Here is a 19452-nt window from a genome sequence, read left to right as displayed (position 1 = left end):
AATAATGATGACTGCAGGATCACAGCTGATTGACACAAACATTCAAGATAAAAGTGTTTCTGCTGACTCTGTTCCGGTTGATTGAGGAGAAACTCTGTCAAACTCTGAATTATTTGAGCCTTGTTATAAACTCAGGACATATAGTTATTTCTTTCTATGTGTTAAAATAACATTTTATTTTTTAAATTATTGTTGTTTTATCAGGTTTAACTAAACTGGATTATTGTTCTCATGATAATATGACATCAGTCTCATGTCCGAGCAGCAGAGCCTGTAGATCTGCAGCGAGGCGTCACACTGCTGCCTGTCCTGGTTGTGTTCAGGTGTGTAGTGTTGTGTGTGTATTTTCACGGTGGCACAAAGCTCCACAGCTTACTTAAAAAAAAAAAAAAAAAGATAAAACAAAGGTGCTTTTCTAATGATTGCATATTTCACATCAAAACTGCCCGCCTCAGCATGTTGAAGGCTTTTCCTTTGTGAGTGTTTCAGCAGTGATCACGGCACTTTTGTTACCCCGACAATGGAAATATTCAATAACAAGAAGACCTGCCAAATCTGCGACACAGTCAAAATCTCTCCCCCACCCCCCCCACCCCCCTCAGCCCCGTGGAGCCCCGGGTGATTATGGCTTCAGTCACGGCTGCAGCAGGACAGACGGCAGCTTCTTTCAATCTTTCAAATTTCCTCACTGAATCTATTCAGGACACCTAAAAATTTGACATCACTTTAAGTGTACGCTATATTGAGAATATTTTCATCTCTTTACCTTTCTGTCAGACAGACTTTTCTAACAGGAAACCACTGTTATATAATACAAACTTTACTCTAAACACCAACCAAACTCCATTGATAAAATCAGCAATTTAACCTCACAGCACACAGGAGTTGTTGGTCTACCACTGCCTTCGTCTGTTAGTTTGTTTGTGTTGTTTTGTGACTTCTGTGACTCTGAACTAATCATTTAAAACATCAAAGTCACACAATAACACAAACAAACTGACAGATGGAGGCAGCAGTAGACCAACAGCTCCTGTGTGCTGCCAGCTAAAATTATTGTTTTTTTAAATGGAGTTTGGTGTATTTGGAGATCGCAATGAAACAGCTGTTGTCAATAAATTTAGGCCACATATGCTTGAATTTAAGTGCACATCTGCATATGTGTTTATAATCAAATTTAACTTGACTTGACCATGATAATGAAAATCACAAAAAAAGACCAAGTTAAATGTATTGACGACAACAATGACAATGATGACGATCACTTTTCATACACAGATCAGTTTTTTAACCCTTTTAAAGACATCAGGCCACAAACTGACCTTGTAAAACTAATCATGTGTTTACTTCATCACAGCACTCAGAGGAGCAGTGACCTTTCTTTATAGACAATATAGCTGATTAACTATTGATCACATGATGGCAGAGAGCTGCTGGATCCATTAGTGATAATAAAATGTCTCGGATGTGTTTATCAATCGATCTCAGAGTGTTTCTGACATTTAACGTGACCTTTTTTACACAGTTCTCCTCTCAGATTCTTCCAGATGACCATGATCTGTTCCTCTGTGAGGTTTAAAACAATCTCACCACAAGGTTCACGTAGCTGTTCTGGACCTTTTGATCGTATCACATGATCTTCCTCAGCTCAGCTGACACAGCCTCCATTTTTTCAGAGCTCTTTAAGGAAATACTGTGAGCTTGTTTTAAGTCTGAGGTGGGAACCTGCCAAGATAAATCTGAGGTGTCGCCTATAAGATTTAAAATAACAGTATATATGTTTCTGCTGTATAAATTATTTAATTTTACTGACTGCTTTGTAACATGCTGCAGATTATCAAAGGCCGAATGGACCATAAACGCCTCACAAATGTAGGGTGGCCTCCAAGAGACAAACTATAAAAATGTGCCAATCAGGTGTTATTTTCATGTCAACAAGGAGTTTCACGTCACAGAGACTTGAAATGCCTGGCAAGCAGGTGTCAGGGCTGAGAGCAGGTGTTCTGGGCTAAAGGTAAAGGTTGGTCTGTGTAGCTAATGTTAGCGGTTGGTCTGTGTAGCTAACGTTAGCGGTTGGTCTGTGTAGCTAACGTTAGCGGTTGGTCTGTGTAGCTAACGTTAGCGGTGGTCTGTGTAGCTAACGTTAGCGGTTGGTCTGTGTAGCTAACGTTAGCGGTGGTCTGTGTAGCTAACGTTAGCGGTTGGTCTGTGTAACTAACGTTAGCGGTTGGTCTGTGTAGCTAACGTTAGCGGTTGGTCTGTGTAGCTAACGTTAGCGGTGGTCTGTGTAGCTAACGTTAGCGGTGGTCTGTGTAGCTAACGTTAGCGGTTGGTCTGTGTAGCTAACGTTAGCGGTTGGTCTGTGTAGCTAACGTTAGCGGTGGTCTGTGTAGCTAACGTTAGCGGTGGTCTTACCCAAATTAGATACTGAGACAAAATAATGGTAAAATAAACATTTTTTTGGAGATGATGTGTGATGTAAAGAAGCACATGGATGTATATTGTTTTTTATTTTAAAATGTATTATAAAATTGAAATCCTGCTAATGATCCCCATTTTTACTGAATGTAACTGTAATCTGATTATGTCGCAGTTTCTGTAGTTACCTTTTTTATGTATCCAGATTACATAAACCTGTTACATGTAATCTGTTACTCCCCAAACCTGCCTGACGTGAACTGGGTCTCATTAAGGTGTTAATTTCCTTTGAAACAGGCATGAATTTCATCTCAATCATGCAAGTCACAAACAGTGGGACCTTCTTTCTTTCTTTCTGTCTTTCTTTTTTCTCTCAGCTGATTTGACCGTCAGCTGACTGAGCGTCTCACTGTACAGACCTTCAGAACAAACAGAGACCTGTGTTCTGCAGCTGGTACCGAGCCACAGAAATGTATAAAAACTGATAAATAAATGCATCGAGCTGCAGCCTGCTCTGTAAAGACAACAAGGCCTCAGAGAAATGCCTTTGTTTCCATCACAAGCGCTCCTTCATGTCCTTATCGGGTTTTTTTCTGTATGAAAGAGACGCTGATGTTCACAGACTGACGATTGTTTCATAAATGGACACCAGTACAAGGCTGTTACTGCACTGTGACTCATCGATTCTTCCTCATTAAAAGACATGAAACGTCTGATATTTGTGTAAATATGTTTATCAGCAGCTGATTAATAGTTTGCATATTTTATTCCATTTAATACCCTGTGATCTATCTGAACATTTCCTTTAAAATAACCATATATTTACATCAATCTCTTTAATCAATGTCTGACTCTTGAAAACTGAGTTAAGAGAATGAGTGGACTCTAGAGTGTCCTTTGTGTGGACAAAATGTGTTACCAGTGCCCTCAAGAGTGTCCTTCCAGTGGACACATGTTAAAGTGACCTCTGAAGTGTCCTTCCAGTGGACACAACATGTTAAAGTGACCTCTGAAGTGTCTTTCCAGTGGACACAACATGTTAAAGTGACCTCTGAAGTGTCCTTCCAGTGGACACAACATGTTAAAGTGACCTCTGAAGTGTCCTTCCAGTGGACACAACATGTTAAAGTGACCTCTGAAGTGTCCTTCCAGTGGACACAACATGTTAAAGTGACCTCTGAAGTGTCCTTCCAGTGGACACAACAAAGAGTTTCTGTTGTAGTTTGAAGCAGTTTATTTAAAACCTGGACTGGAACAGTCAGTGTGAGATAATGAAACATCCTGTGAGCGTGTCTCCACCCAGAGCAGCAGAGAGGAACTGAAGGCAACACGTCAGTCAGTCAGTCAGTCAGTCAGTCAGTCAGTCAGTCTGTGTGTCTGTGTGTCTGTCCGTGTGTCTGAATGAAACTACAGACTGCAGTGAGGTTTGACTTGTTTCTCCTGCGGAGCCACACAGGCTGACATCCGTCTCCTCGCTCCACAGACGGTCAGGTGAGTCACTCATGATGTTCATGTTATACGTTCTGTAAACGTTCACGACACTCTGAACTCTTTGGCACAGAGACACATTATCTGCTGAGGAGAACCCCACCCGGCTGGGACCTCTACAGCCACAAAACAAACGCTACGCTACAGTTTTAGTCGGAGTTTAACTTTACACACATTTTAAAATCTGTTTAAACTTTTAAAGTATTTATCATTTTACACACGCAGACACACACACACACACACACATAAACTGCTCTACTTTTACTTCCTCTTCAGCCACTTTTGTTTTTCACTCTGCTGGTATGATTTTATCCAATGAGGAACTTCCTCCTTCCTCTGTTAGCAAACACACACACACACACACACACACACACACACACACACACACACACACACGATATGTTAGTATGCAGTGTGGTGGAATTTACTCAAGTACCTGTACTTCCACAGAGTACTTCCACTTTGTGCTACGTTCTACTTCTAATGTGCTACATCTCAGAGGGAAATGTACTTTTAAAGCTTCATATACGTTCTGTCTATGTATGAAAATAGATCCATCCATTTCAGATGATGTCACTGTCACTAACCTGCCTCCATGTGTCCTTTACATTGGGATGGATGTTAACAGGGTTGGGAGAGTTACTCTAAAAATGTATTCTGATACAGTTACTAATTACCTGTTAAAAATGTAGTCAGTAACCTAATCAAAGTATCACAATATTAAACTAGAACTGCAAGCAGTTATGAACGGGGGCCAAGCCTCCCCGCGCGAGCCGGTCCCCGCGGCCCTCAGAACCCGCCGCCGCGGGCCCCGAGGGACGCGGGGCTCGGGGCGATCGCGGGGACGCGCACCGTCGTCCGAGCTGCGGTATTCATGACCAATCATTAGGTAACTTTGCGGTCGGCCTCAGGAGGGAACCCACATCATGCACAGCGAATTTAGGACAACTCTGAGCAACTTTTGGGAAACCTGATGTTTTTGGGTTTGTAGCGCCCCCTATTGACCGATCTGCACCAAATTTGGCACAGAGTCTGTGGATGACCTCTGGAACGAGCGTGTTAAGTTTGAAGTCAAAAGACTTTAGTTTGACCTAAATATGACACAACATGCGTTTTTTGAGCTAGCCAAAAAATCGTTCGGTTATAATTAGCGCATTTTTTGGCGTGCAACAATTCTTTTGATAACTTTTCGTCAGACACATCTAGACATCGTATGTGCAAAGTTTGGCGCAGATGGCGCTTAAACTGTAGGAGGAGTTCGAAAAAGTAGGTTTCGGACATGTGGCGACTTAGCGACGGGAATTTGCGGCAAAAGTGGGCGTGGCCTACGTCAGAAAATCCAGCGCTTTTCAGGGAACACGGCAATATGAGATTTTTCAACGTCTCATTTAAAATGTGGAAGTTATAGGCAAAAATGCGTTATAGCGCCACCTAGTTGGGTTTGTAGCGCCCCCTATTGGCCGATCCGCACCAAATTTGGCACCAAGTCTGTGGATGACCTCTGGAACGAGCGTGTTAAGTTTGAAGTCAAAAGAGTTTAGTTTGACCGAAATATGACACAAAATGTGTTTTTTCAGCTAGCCAAAAAATCGTTCAGTTATAATTAGCGAATTTTTTGTCGTTCAACAATTCCTTTGATAACTTTAGATCAGACACATCTAGACATCGTATGTGCAAAGTTTGGCGCAGATGGCGCTTAAACTGTAGGAGGAGTTCGAAAAAGTAGGTTTCGGACATGTGGCGACTTAGCGACGGGAATTTTCGGCGAAAGTGGGCGGGGCCTACGTCAGAAGATCCAGCCCTATTCGGGGAATACGGCAATATAAGATTTTTCAACGTGTCATTTAAAATGTGGAAGTTATAGGCAAAAATGCGTTATAGCGCCACCTAGTGGAGCACACGTGCGATTTTCGGTAGGCGGGATCTGAGTCCTATTCTACATGTACCCATAAAATTTCAAAACCCTAAGTATTATACTTTGGCAGAAATTAATTTTTTTTGTTTATCTTGTAATAAGCCCCGCCCACATCGACCTGTCATGACCCCCTTGAAGATATGGCCTCAGGACTGGCCCTACATCATACGGACCAAATTTCGTAGAAATCGGTGCAGCCGTTCTAGAGATATAAACTTCCCATATCTCTAGCGCCCCCTAGGCGCCAACATTCACCAAATTCAGCTCATAGGCTCCCAGTCTCATGCCAACCAAGGATCTCTGACTTGGTGTCGATAGCATTTACTTTGACCGAGATATGCAAGATTTTCAATTTTTACGGCTAGCTACGGAAATTTGTTCGTTAATAATTCGCGGAATTTTCAACCCAAAAATAATCTTTTGATAACTTTAGCTCAGGAGGAGCAGAAGAGTGTCCGGGCCGATTTTCGTGCAGATCGGACAAAATCCCTAGGAGGAGTTCGAAAAAGTAGGTTTTGCAGTTTTCGCGATTTTGCGGGAAAAAAAATCGGGGCGGAAGTGGGCGTGGTCAATTGCAAAGTGACTCAGCTCTATTCAAGGAATGTGGGGATATAAGGTTTTTGAATGTGCGACATACGGTGTGGGAGTTATAGGCCAAAACGCATTGTCCTTGGTTATAGCGCCCCCTGCAGGCGGACATGTGCAGTTTTTTGCGTCTGAGGTACGTGCGGGGGTCTGGGCCAGCCCACCAAATTGCACCATCCAAACTTGCACGGTTTAGCCTGCAGCATGACTTTTATCGGGAGAAGAATAAAAATAGAAAACTAGAACTGCAAGCAGTTATGAACGGGCGCCAAGCCTCCCCGCGCGAGCCGGTCCCCGCGGCCCTCGGAACCCGCCGCCGCGGGCACCGAGGGACGCGGGGCTCGGGGCGATCGCGGGGACGCGCGCCGTCGTCCGAGCCGCGGCCTTCCAGTTCAGGGCAATTGTCAGGACACAGGCCGATGCTGAGCTGCAGTATTCCCTGTAGTGGGTGTGCACTGTTAGTGCCAAAGGCAGAATGCGTGGTGATTTTGATTTGTTGTAATAAATCCCGCCCACTTTGACCAATCATTACGTAAGTTGGCGGTTGGCCTCAGGAGGGAGTCCACATCATGCGCAGCGAATTTCGTACGAATCCGAGCAACTTTTGGGAAACTCGATGTTTTTGGGTTTGTAGCGCCCCCTATCGGCCGATCCGCACCAAATTTGGCACAGAATCTGCGGATGACCTCTGGAACCACCGTGTTAAGTTTGAAGTCGAAAGACTGTAGTTTGACCGAAATATGACACAACATGTGTTTTTTAAGCTAGCCAAGATATCGTTCGGTTATTATTAGCGCATTTTTTGTCGTGCAACAATTCTTTTGATAAGTTTTGCTCAGACATGTCTAGACATCGTATGTGCAAAGTTTGGCGCAGATGGCCCTTAAACTGTAGGAGGAGTTCGAAAAAGTATGTTTCGGACATGTGGCGACTTAGCGACGGGAATTTTCGGCGAAGGTGGGCGGGGCCTACGTCAGAAAATCCAGCGCTATTCGAGGAATACGGCAATATGAGATTTTTCAAGGTGTCATTTAAAATGTGAAAGTTATAGGCAAAAATGCGTAATAGCGCCCCCTAGTGGAGCACAAACGCGATTTTCGGTAGGCGGGATCTGAGTCCTATTTTACATGTACCCATAAAATTTCAAAGCCCTAAGTATTATACTTTGGCAGGAATTAATTTTTTTTGTTTATCTTGTAATAAGCCCCGCCCACATTGACCTGTCATGACCCCCTTTAACATATGGCCTCAGGACCGGCCCTACTTCGTACGGACCAAATTTCATAGAAATCGGTGCAGCCGTTCTAGAGATATAAACTTCCCATATCTCTAGCGCCCCCTAGGAGCCAACATTTGCCAAATTCAGCTCATAGGCTCCCAGTCTCATGCCAACCAAGGATCTCTGATTTGGTGTCGATAGCATTTACTTTGACTGAGATATGCAAGATTTTCCATTTTTACGGCTAGCTACGCAAATTTGTTCGTTAATAATTCGCGGAATTTTCAACCCAAAAAACATCTCTTGATAACTTAAGCTCAAGAGCAGCAGAAGAGTGTCTGGGCCAATTTTCGAGCAGATCGAACAAAATCCCTAGGAGGAGTTCGAAAAAGCAGGTTTGCCAGTTTTCGCGATTTTGCGAAAAAATTATTTAGGCGGAAGTGGGCGTGGCCAATTACAAAGTGACTCAGGTCCATTCAAGGAATCAGTGGATATAAGGTTTTTGAATGTGCGACATACGGTCTGGGAGTTATAGGCCAAAACGCGTTTTCCTTGGTTATAGCGCCCCCTGTAGGCGGACGTGTGCAGTTTTTTGCGTCTGAGATCCCTGCGGGGGTGTGGGCCAGCCCGCCAAATTGCACCGCCCTACCTTGTACGGTTTAGCCTGCAGCATGAGTTTTATCAACGGAAGAATAAAAATAGAAAATAATAATAATAATAAAAATCTGAACAAAAACAATAGGGTTCCCAGCACCGCTGGTACTGGGAAACGCGTATGCTTGCATCCGCGTTCCCCAGTCCCCGCGGGCTTGGCCCCCTAATAAAAATCTGAACAATTACAATAGGGTTCCCAGCACCGCTGGTACTGGGAAACGCGTATGCTTGCATCCGCGTTCCCCAGTCCCCGCGGGCTTGGCCCCCTAATTATTGTGACCTCATTTTCTAAAGTTAGCGTATGGTCTGTATAGCTAATGTTAGCGGTCAGTGTGTGTAGCTAATGTCAGCGGTCAGTGTGTGTAGCTAATGTTAGGGGTTGGTGTGTATAGTGAACGTTTGTGGTTGGTCTAAGGAGCTAACATTGTTATATAATAATCATAATCCTCATTTTTAAAAATGTAACTGTGATCTGGTTCCGTCTTTTTTTGTAGCTGTACTGGAATAGTTTCCTTTATTTTTTGTATCCTGATTACATAATCCCACTATATGTAATCCATTACACATCCACTAGACGGCGTCACTCAGAGGAAGAGCCAAAAGTTTGCAACAGCAAGAAACATGGTGACACTGGAGATGGTTATAATACTGACATTACATTAAAAAACAGTAACTTTACTACTAATCTTTCCAGAAGGCTACAACCTTCAAATGATCTTACAAAGTTATTTTACCTGCCTGATATTAAAGAAGGTTTTATCACTTGATGTTTTCCATGTTGTGGATCAGCTGTTCGGCTGTGATGGCAGAACCAGAACCGGTGAGGAACACTGAAGACCCGGCTGAGATGGACATGATGACTCTGGATCCAGGTTCTGACTCACAGTCTGTCATGTGTTATTCTTCATGTATTTTCTACTTTTTACTTATGATTTACTGATCCAGCTGCTGACTGGCTGGTTTGTCGTTTGCAGGTTTCTGATCCATGCTGGCTAACTGGCTAGCTTTAGCTAGCATGCTTGATAACAATATAACAAGTAAAATACTATCTGAGTGGGTATGTCAGCTGGCTAGCTCTCCAAATGACTTCACCAGCTAACATGATCCATCATGCTAACTGATGTATGAAGACAAACTGTGCTGGTTTTAGAAACAATAAATGATGTTCACAATCATATCAACAGCAATGCGTGGCAGAGGCTAGCTAACCTAACCTAGCTAACGGTCAACTAAGATAAGCTAAGGTTAGCCAACTAGCTGAAACTTAGCTACACTGCATGGATCTGCTGTTGGTTACTTTGTAAAGTGAGTTAGTTACAAATTAGGAGCCAATATTCCAGTTCAGTTACTAATTATCTGTTAAGAAATGTAGTCAGTAACCTAATCTGAGTATCACAATATTAAAGTAATGTAACGTGTTACCTTTGGTTTACCACTAATGGTAGTGGTTAGTCTGTGTAGCAATCAGCTGGTCTCTTTAGCTAACGTTAGCATTAGGTCTGTGTGGCTAATGTTATCAGATGGTCTGACCTGTAAACGTGTCTTTAAATTAGATGTTGAGACAAGATAACAGTGAAATTTCCACCATCTGACGTATTTTTTCAAGACCAGACTGATGAACTGACAACCGTCAGAAAAGCTGAGGTAGTTGCTAGTTCCAAGCCTGTAGTCCCAGTATGACCTACATTTCCCAGAATTCAGTGTTCAGTCATGTCATGTCTCTGTTTTGGATGATGGACAGGATGCTGACTGCAGTTCACCTACCGATTGTTAACTGTTTTAGATCAGTATTTATTATTAAGACTTCTATAAATATTGTGTGTGTGTGTGTGTGTGTGTGTGTGTGTGTGTGTGTGTGTGTGTGCAGATGACACCCCCAGTTGTTCCAGTTTAACCACTAAAGAGCTGCAGCAGAACTGGAGGGCGGTGAAGCAGAGAGAGCGACCCGTCAGGCTGCTGTTTGAAATCCCTTCATCTCGAATTATCGAACTCAGTCTGTCCAAATACGTGGTGAGACACTGAGACACAAACCTGAGCTGTACTTTTACTAAACTACAAATATCAGACACGTGTACTTTAACTGATTATTTTCTTTTTATTCTACTTCATACTTCAGCTTTATGTACTTTATATAATGTATTATATAACAAAAAGAAAACATAATAAATAAAATAAAATACATATTATGCCACTCAAATTCAGATTTTTATTCTCAAAACATATTAAGAATTTAAAAACCAAATGACCAAACAGTTTATATGAAGGTGCTTGTAATAAGCATTAATTAATAGGTAAAAAGATGCTTATTAACATTATTAACAATGTTAATTAGACTATGTAAGTGTTTATAGCATCATAAACATCGTTACTGTTAGATTACAGTTCATTTATAAGCTCTTATAAGAAATTTGTTAACAGTTTATAGACTAATGAAGAATGTTAATAAAAGCCTTGTGAGATTTGAATAACATTAATATATTTATAATAGCATTACAAACATATTCTGAGTTTAGCTATAGTACCTATTAAATCACTATTCAGCCTCTACGAAGGTTTTGTTATTGAACATTTCTGCATTTATTAGCGGTTCTTATCAAACGGGGAAAAAAGCCTGACGATAGTAATAATAAAGGTTAATTAATCCTTTATTATGTACTTATTAACTTTAATTATGATGTATAAGTGTTAATGGTATGGCATGATAAACACGTTTATTGTTAGATTATAAAACCTTTGTGGACACTTTATAGACTGAAGCAGTAGAAATCTTAATAAATCAACACTGAAAGCTTCGTAAAGGTTTAATAAGGCATCATGGGTAAAGTTTGTTAAATTAGATAAATGTGTTTATAATGCTGTTATAAACAATTATAACGAGGCTTTTATTAACATAAGCAGTCCATAAACTGTTAACAAATGTCTTATAAGTGCTCATAAATCTTCTAACAATGAGCATCTTTATGCTATTATTAACACTTATACAGTCTGATGGTAATAAACATCTTATAAGAGCCTTATTACCACTTAACTAAGTCTTCTTACAAGCACCTTAATGTACAGTGTTTGTGATTTTATGATCAGACAGAGCCGTCTTGTTGTTTGCAGGTGTATGAGATCGTGGTGATGCGCTCCGGCAGCTTCGATTCTCACCGCGTGTCCGTCGAACGCCGCTACAGCGACTTTTTCCGCTTCCACCACAAACTGCTGGAGGAGTTCGAGGAGGAGCTGGAGGAGGTGGTTCTCCCCCGGAAACACCTGACGGGGAACTTCAGCCCCGAGATCATCTCGGAGCGACGTCTCTCGCTGCAGGACTACCTGGCTAAACTGTACGCCGTCCGCGGCGTCCGGCGCTCGCCTCATTTCCCAGAATTCTTCACGGAGCAGGAGCAGAAGCGGGCGCACAGCTTGCTGCGGTCGGGACAGTTTCCGGCGGCGGTGGAGCAGCTGCAGACAGTTTTGGAGATCGAGGAGAAGCTGCTGCCGTGGCAGAAACCCACCCTGATCGTACCGACACTCTGCGCCCTGGCGGTCTGTTACCGTGACCTGGAGGAACCGGAGAAGGCGTTTGCGGCGGCGCAGAGAGCGCTGCCTCCGGTTAGACGCTATGGACTGAAGAACCACAGAGCCGCTCTGCTGGACCTGCTGGTGGACCTGGGTTATCAGCTGGGACGTCCTGTGGCTCAGCTACAGGAGGAGCTGACCGTCCTGAGAGACGCAGAGAGGGGGGAGGTGTCCCCGCGCTCCCTGAAGGAGTTAGTCGTCCACGAGTTCACCTGAGGACGAACGGCTCAGCCAATTAACAGACAAACAATCATGAAGTATTCAGGACTACTGAAAAACTTGGTATGTCCCCCAGGTGGGCGTGGTCTTATAAGACGAACTCAGTGTCTTGAGTTGGACTGAGAGACAAACTACAGTCTAGTTTTATTTCTGAAGCTCAGAAAGTGAAGCAAACAAGAAAAAATGTTTATCAACATAGTTGTAGATTAATTTTTCAGTTTTTGGTCGACTAATCGATTGACTGTGTGATCAGAGCTACACTGTGACCCAGCGGTGCTGACAGAGGCCTGAACTAAAGAATCACACACACCAACACACACACGTCCTCTCCCTCACACTGCAATTCATGTCTTCCTGTCTGTTGTAAATAAAGTGAATCTGCTGCGTCGTCTCTTCAGAGGAAGTCTTCTGTCGTCTTGTTGCTGCATCCTCAACTCTGATTTGTCAAGAGACAGATTTCAACAAAACTCCAAAATTACCCAACAGGCTTCCCTTTGTGTGTGTGTGTGTGTGTGTGTGTGTGTGTGTGTGTGTGTGTGTGTGAAGTCAATACAAAATAATAATAAAAATAATGTATGACAGAAACTGTGGGACTTGAGGCCCACTCACTGTGACACACACACACACACACACACACACACATACATACATACATATATATGTGTGTGTGTGTGTGTGTGTGTGTGTGTGTGTGTGTGTGTGTGTGTGTGTGTGTATAACTCCTCCTCTCAACCCGTCCTCCTCTGGGAGGTGGTTGGTGGTTCTTCCTCAAGTTCAGGTTCTCTATCAGAGTCCTGACAGTTTGAAGGTTCTCTCAGTTCTAGGACTGTGTTCTTCTGGACAGCGCCCTCTGATGGTGAACCTGGAATCTGCTGGAGTCACTCTCCCAGTTTGTGGGTCACAGCTCCTCCCAGTGCTCCCACCACCGCTGGAACCACTGTTGCCTTCACTGCCCACATCTCCTCCTGCTCCTCTTTCAGCTCGTGGTGTTTCTCGAGCTTCTCGTGTTCCTTCTTCCTGATGTTGCTGTCGACATCCATCATCACTGCCTTCTTCTGTTGTTTGTCCATCAGCACGATGTCTGGTTGGTCAGTCGTCACCAGTTTGTCAGTCTGGATCTTGTGTTTGATTTTGTTGTTAAAGATGATACTGATTTTGAACATCATCGATATTACAGGTAGATTAGCCGGACTGCTCAGCGCTGTGAGCTGCTCGACGCTCGACTGCTTCTGTCTGTTTTAACAGCAGCTGCGTGGAGCCGCAGCGGCTCAGCTCGTGTTTCAGCTTCAAACTATCACAAGTCTTCTGTAGTTTAGTTAAATCGTCTTTAAACGGATCAGAAATGGCGGCCGATTCAGTGAAACTTTCCAAAAACCTGCTGCGCATGAAGGTGAGTGAAACTAACGAACAAGAATTGTTAAAGTAGCCGTGTGTTAGCTTAGCTTTAGCTTCAGCGCTCAGGGCGCTGCAGGGCCGTTCAAAACCTCATTCAGAAAACACACCTTAAAATGTTTGCTGCTTTTTCTAAACCTCTGCCTCGTGACAAACGTCGACATTACACATTTAATGTAAAGTTGAAACCAGTCATTAATTCGGCGCTTACTTCAGCCACCAAATGACTCCTAAATTCCAGTAAAGTTAACAAACAAGCGGACTCACGCTGTGTGTTCAGGTGGATCTGCTACTGTAATATTTTTACAGTTTCAGGTTCAGGTTCTGTACGTGAGATGGAAACGTGTGTTGCTGATTTAAATTCCCATATTGTTACCAGGAGTGGAATATAACTAAGAATACATAAATAATTTCACTCATTTATTTCTTATATATATGTATAATTTACTTTTACTTGTACTTTTGATACTTAAATACATTTAATATCATATTCATTATACATTTAAGATTATTACTCATGTACCTTTTACTAAGGTAATATTTTAGCATTATATTTTTAATTAAGGCTGCACACAAAAAATATTAGCAAAAACTCAATATGGATAAGTGCAATTTTATAATGAAGTTAGGGCTGCAATTAATAATTATTTTCATTGTCACTTTAATCTGTTGATTAATTAATCGACTTTTCAACTAGTGAGCAATCTGGTAATAATTTTTTTCACTAATCAATGAGTTGTTTGGTCCTTAAAATCTCAGAAGATGTTCATCAAAGTCCAAGATGACGTCCTCAAATGTCTCGTTTTGTCCACAACTCAAAGATATTCAGTTTACTGTCAGAGAGGAAAGAAAGCAGAAAATATTCACATTTAATTTATCAGAGAATTTGGACTGTTTTTAAATTTAAAAGTTACTCACTTTAATAATTGAATTTGGTGAAATAAGGTGATTAAATGTGTTGTTTGCACAGTTCATGCAGAGAGGTCTGGATGCGGAGACGAAGAAGCAGCTGGAGGAAGATGAGAAGAGGATCATCAGTGATGAACACTGGTATCTGGACCTGCCGGAGCTCAAAGCTAAAGAGTACGTGTCCACTTCATTATCAGGGAATCTCTCACCAAACTCCATTCAGAAATCTGTCAGTTTAATTTGGAGAAGTTATTTCTCAAACTTACACACCGCTTTGTTTATAGACTTCTCAGAATAAATATAATCCAACCTTTATTTACAATAAAGAGATCAATGATGCAGGATTCCATCAGGCAACAAAAGCAGAAATACAAGGAAGGAAAAAAAAACAAAGATAATAAAAAAAAAAAGACAGACAATAATAACTCAGCAGTTAAGATGATTCCTAGTTAAAACTTTTATATTTTCCAAAGTTATCAAAGACTCAAGATTTAATGTGAAAGTGAAGTGTTTCTTTGTTTTGGTGTTTGTTGACATTAAGATTTGGAAAACTGATATCATGTAAACATGCAACATTTGACTGATGTAGCTGAGGTGTTTATGTTGACAATCAGGGTTTAAAAAAAAAAAAAAGTAAAAAAAAATCAAACAGCTGAGGCAGGGGGCAGTTTCCTGACAAAAACCCTCAAATTTCTGAGGTTGAATTATTAAATTTACAAAGAGAAAAAGGTTTCCATGTTTCTTTTCTTGTAAATTTGTGACTTTTATCTCAGGGAATTTGTGAGTGTTTTCTCGTCATGTGACCCTCCCCTCCCTCAGCTGTGTGTTTTTATTTATTTTACCTGTAGTGACTTTAAGGATGGAGACGTTAAATACTGAGGACGCACACGACCACGACGTGTGTGTGAACACGTAGTTAAAAGCAGTTTATCTCCAGACGAACACATCGTAGTTTAATGATGAGTAATGTTTTTGATTCAGAGGAGACTTTAGTGGAAGCATCAGAGCGACTGTGGAAGAAATTCTGTAAAATCTAACATTTCTATCTGCACCTCTTTTATAAACATTTCAAATGTGTGTTATTTTTCTGTCTAAATGAATTTATTTTGTCTCATTTATGACGTCAACTGAAAAAGAAAAAAAAAGTTTTCAAGGCAACTTGCTTCAATAGATTTCAACTCAAACTCTTAATTACCAACTAATAAAGTTTTGTTGAGGTAATTAACTTTTCTTCTTTTGATAAACTTCAATCTTTGAGTTTTAGAAACTCCCCAAAAATATTCTGTTTCAGTAACTGAGTAAACGTGTTGAAGTGAATAATGGTTAATGTTTAAGTGTTTTAGTGACTTTGTAAAACAAAAAATCTAAAAGTACCAGTGTTTGTTTAATTGATGCGTCTCCATTCACATCCACAAACATCTGTGCAGCGATAAACAAACATGTTTATTTGTTTATTTGTTCTGATCCATCACAATCAGTTGATCTACATGTTTTCATATCCATTAATAACATGAACACAGAACAATCGAAGGCTCAGCGGTCGCCTTCGCTACACCTGACGGTCCACGAAACACCAGCTGAGGCGATCGCTTCCTGCTCTACGTGAACATCGCGCCACACGCCACCTGCTGTTCACATGAGGGAACTACACACCTTCATTTACACACAGACACATGAACAGAACACATAAATGCTTTCAATTAAAACTATTTCATTTCACAGCTCACTGTGAATAAATTCTGAAACTTCAAAGATTCACGTTTATCTAAAGAGGAAAAGAGCTGAAGTTTATATGTCAGTAAAACATTTAAAACATTTATTTCAGAACTTCAGAGTTTGATTCAGAACTTAAAAATGTGTCACTGAGTTTCCTTGAAACTTTAAGTTGTCTTAACTTATTTGTAAGGTTTGTTTTCTCACTGAGAGAAAATAAAAAGTCAGCCTAAATGCATTTATTTTTTATTAATAATGCTTTTTAAAAATGACAAACCATCGTGACCCAGTTCACAGGTCTTATCCACATCACCATGTGTTATCATGACACGTTCGTATACACAGGAAATACTTTAGAAACAAAAATGAAATGCTGAGTCAACAGACCGTCTCAATCTTTGGATTTCCTGAAATAAAGTTTTTAAAACTTGTTATTGTTTGATCTTTCAGGAACTTGATCATCGAGGAGAAAAGTTTTGTTCCCTGTGAGGATCTGAAGTACGGTCGCTTCTCCTTCAAAGGTTTTAATCCAGAAGTCGAGGTTTGTCTGAATTCTTCATCGTAGTTTAGTAAAGAGAGACGAGGAAACTCGTGAGAAAATTTTCTGAGACAGAGAAGAAAAGTAGAAAACGGTGTTTCTGTTTGAAAATTCACAAAGACATCCTCGGTAATTCAGTTTTATTTTGTCTTAACATGTCCCCGTCCCTCAGCTGTACCTGCTCTGAATACTTCACATTGTTTGATGTTAAAAGAAATGAATTTTTCTGAGGTTTTATTTTTGCTCGTCCATCAGAAGACAAACATGTTGAGTGTCATCGTACAGTTAAACACGTCCTCTGCTGTGTGTTAAAGGCTTTTTTCATGTTGGTTAATCTGCCCGACTGAAAAAATAGATCCAAATATAAAAACAGGTGGAGCTCCTCCTGTTTTCACGTTTAGTTCTCTTTTTCAACTAGTGATCGATCTGGTAATAAATCTTCCACTAATCGATCAGGTGTTTGATCCATAAAATGTCTGAAAATGTTGATCAGAGTCCAAGATGACGTCCTCAAATGTCTTGTTTTGTCCTCAACTCAAAAATATTCAGCTTAATGTCAGAGACGAGGAAAGAAACCAGGAAATATTCACATTTAAGAAACTGGAATCAGAGAATTTGGACTTTTAAATAAAATAAAAAAAATAAAAGTTTGAGTGTTTCCGTCTCCTCGTGTCACATGAAGACAAAACTTGATAAATTTTCAAATGAAAAGAAAAAGATTCAAAGGAGGGCAGGTCTCGTTCATCGTGGGGACGGTTGACGGTTTTCTTTGTCTTCCGCTGGTCACAGAAACTGATGGTTCTGATGAATCCAAGAGATGAAGAGGAGGAAGAAGAGGAGGAAGACATCAGCCGGATGCAGACAGACGTCACAGATGAAGAAATGGCTCTGAGGTACAGACAGACTGAAACTGGACCCAGACGTGTCCACATGTCCACATGTTCTTTACTGCAGTACAAGTACAGAGACTTGTTTTAAAAAAAGTAGAAGTACTGATTCAACTTGTTTCCTGCAGTAAAAGTGAAAAAGTTGAGGCTCTGAAATGTCCTCAGAGTATAAAAGTAAAGAGTCGTCCTCTGAAGTTTCTTTTTCTCCATCAGAGTCTCCGTCTCTGTCTCACATTCTGTCTTTTTAATTCGTTGCTGTCTTACGTTTTGTCTCGATTCGTCTGTTTTGTAGTTTTTCATCTCGTTGTGTCTTTTTCTTCTTTACGTCTTGCTTGATCTACGTTGTTTGTCTTTGTCTTTTTTGTCTTGTTAGATCTTTTACATAATTTTCTTACTTGATGTAGTTTTTTGTCTTTTTACTTCTTTTTGGTCGTGTTTAGTCTCAGGTCTGTTACGGTTTCTGTCTCGTCCCGTCTGTCCTGTCTGATGTCCTCTGATGGATCCTTCAGTCAGTCGTCTTTTCTGTGTCTTATTGTTTCGTCCATTCAGGATGAAATCAGTCTTGATGTTTGAAGGCGGCGCACAATGATGCAAAATATCAATAATCAATAATTCAGAGTCATTCAAACTAAAGTAACGAATCTGTTTTAAAATGTGAGAAAGTTCAGATGTTTGGATGAAAATTAAAAATCACAGAACATTAATCTTCAAACTGCTTTTTAGTTCAACTTTAAAGTTTTATTTCCTGCTTCTTCTTTGTAACGTGAACATTTTTCATTTACTGTCAAATGTTCTTTGTTTAGTTTGAGGATGTTTGTTTTTTGTCCCTGACTGCACGTTTCTTCTGTTTCAGGTACGAGAGTTTGGTCGGGAGCATGAAGAAGAAGTTTGCGAAGAAGCGTCAGAGAGCAGCGATGGAAGAAGACGTGAACCAGAACATGGTAGAAACAGACGCAAAGAGAGTTTTTCTGAAACCTCAGGACTGAAGACACCATGTCATGATGGACTTTACTGCTTTTTTATGTAAATGACTCAAAATAAGACTTTTTTTTTTACATCTGTGTATCCAGAGAGCATCAGTGAGTGTCGTAGAACAGAGTGTACAGTATTTTAAAGCTGATTGGATGTTATACATCCTGTTTTGTTTTTTTTTAAAAAGAGATGTGAAGTGTTTTTACAGTGCAGAGTGGATGAGACCTTCATTAAATGCACAGCTCAGTGTCTTCATGTGTCTGCGGTTTCTTTAACAGTAAAAACATCTAAAAGTCTCATGAATGAGTCTTAATCCAGTTTGACTCACGTCAATCAAAACTTTTTATTCTGTTCTCTCTGCTGATGTTGGCCTTGAATCAGCTGTTCTTATTCTTGGATTTCAAAAATTACACGTTTAGTTCAGTAAACCAATCACTGAAAAAAATCCCTGTCAGTTGTCAAATCAAACAACAAAGCGTCTTTGCTCGGCGACTCTGAGTCGACTCAACAACATGGAAGTGAAACTCCTTCAACAAAACCAGGACGTTTACCTCACAGAACACGGGACAGGTTGTCCTCCATCTGTTGGTGTCCACGTCTGCTTTGTCTTGTTATGTCTTTTACGTTTTGTTTTTTTGTTCCGTCTCATTTTTCTTTGTTCAAGTTTTCAGACTTCAGTGAATCTGAACTAACATTAAGTCACAATAACACAAACAAGTTAAAATGAGTTTTGTTTTTTTAAGGATTTACATCAGAAGATTCTTATTTTGTTGTTTTCATTAAGATCATGTCGGTTCTTTCTGGAGCCATAAAAAAAGAAAACATTTGTTAAAGAATAAGAAAATACAAAAGACAAATAATGAAATATAAAATAATGATAACCATTTTTATTTTGTATCATTTATTTTTTACATATATTTATGTATTTATAAAATAAATCAGATGTATACAGAAAAAAAGCAGCAGTATAATAGCACAGTCACTT

At 40.6% G+C, this 19452-nt stretch overlaps 2 protein-coding genes across 3 annotated transcripts; both read left to right on the top strand.

The window, feature by feature from the left end:
- The first annotated feature begins 3768 nt into the window (after positions 1 to 3768).
- Positions 3769 to 12153, top strand: snx20 (sorting nexin 20). Its single transcript, XM_084734196.1, has 4 exons — positions 3769 to 3906; positions 9066 to 9148; positions 10144 to 10286; positions 11382 to 12153. The coding sequence occupies exons 2-4, from the start codon at positions 9079 to 9081 to the stop codon at positions 12051 to 12053; spliced, it is 885 nt and encodes a 294-aa protein (XP_084590322.1). The 5' UTR covers positions 3769 to 3906; positions 9066 to 9078; the 3' UTR covers positions 12054 to 12153.
- A 1087-nt stretch (positions 12154 to 13240) lies between these two features.
- mphosph6 (M-phase phosphoprotein 6) lies at positions 13241 to 18644 on the top strand. Of its 2 annotated transcripts, none has more exons than XM_084734229.1 (5): positions 13241 to 13446; positions 14419 to 14531; positions 16521 to 16611; positions 17335 to 17501; positions 18349 to 18644. In XM_084734229.1, exons 1-5 carry the CDS (start codon positions 13399 to 13401, stop codon positions 18479 to 18481), a joined length of 552 nt encoding a protein of 183 aa, XP_084590355.1. In that variant the 5' UTR covers positions 13241 to 13398; the 3' UTR covers positions 18482 to 18644. The 2 variants fall into 2 exon arrangements, with proteins under 2 accessions (XP_084590355.1, XP_084590357.1); XM_084734231.1 differs by having other exon boundaries at positions 13247 to 13446; positions 17398 to 17501.
- Positions 18645 to 19452: the final 808 nt, after the last annotated feature.

The sequence above is a fragment of the Lutjanus erythropterus genome, chromosome 13 (genome assembly GCF_056507025.1).
Source record: "Lutjanus erythropterus isolate fLutEry1 chromosome 13, fLutEry1.hap2, whole genome shotgun sequence".
Classification (NCBI taxonomy): Eukaryota; Metazoa; Chordata; class Actinopteri; order Lutjaniformes; family Lutjanidae; genus Lutjanus; species Lutjanus erythropterus.
The sequence above is the reverse complement of the archived record's forward strand: the minus strand, read 5'-3'. Positions and strand labels throughout refer to the sequence as shown.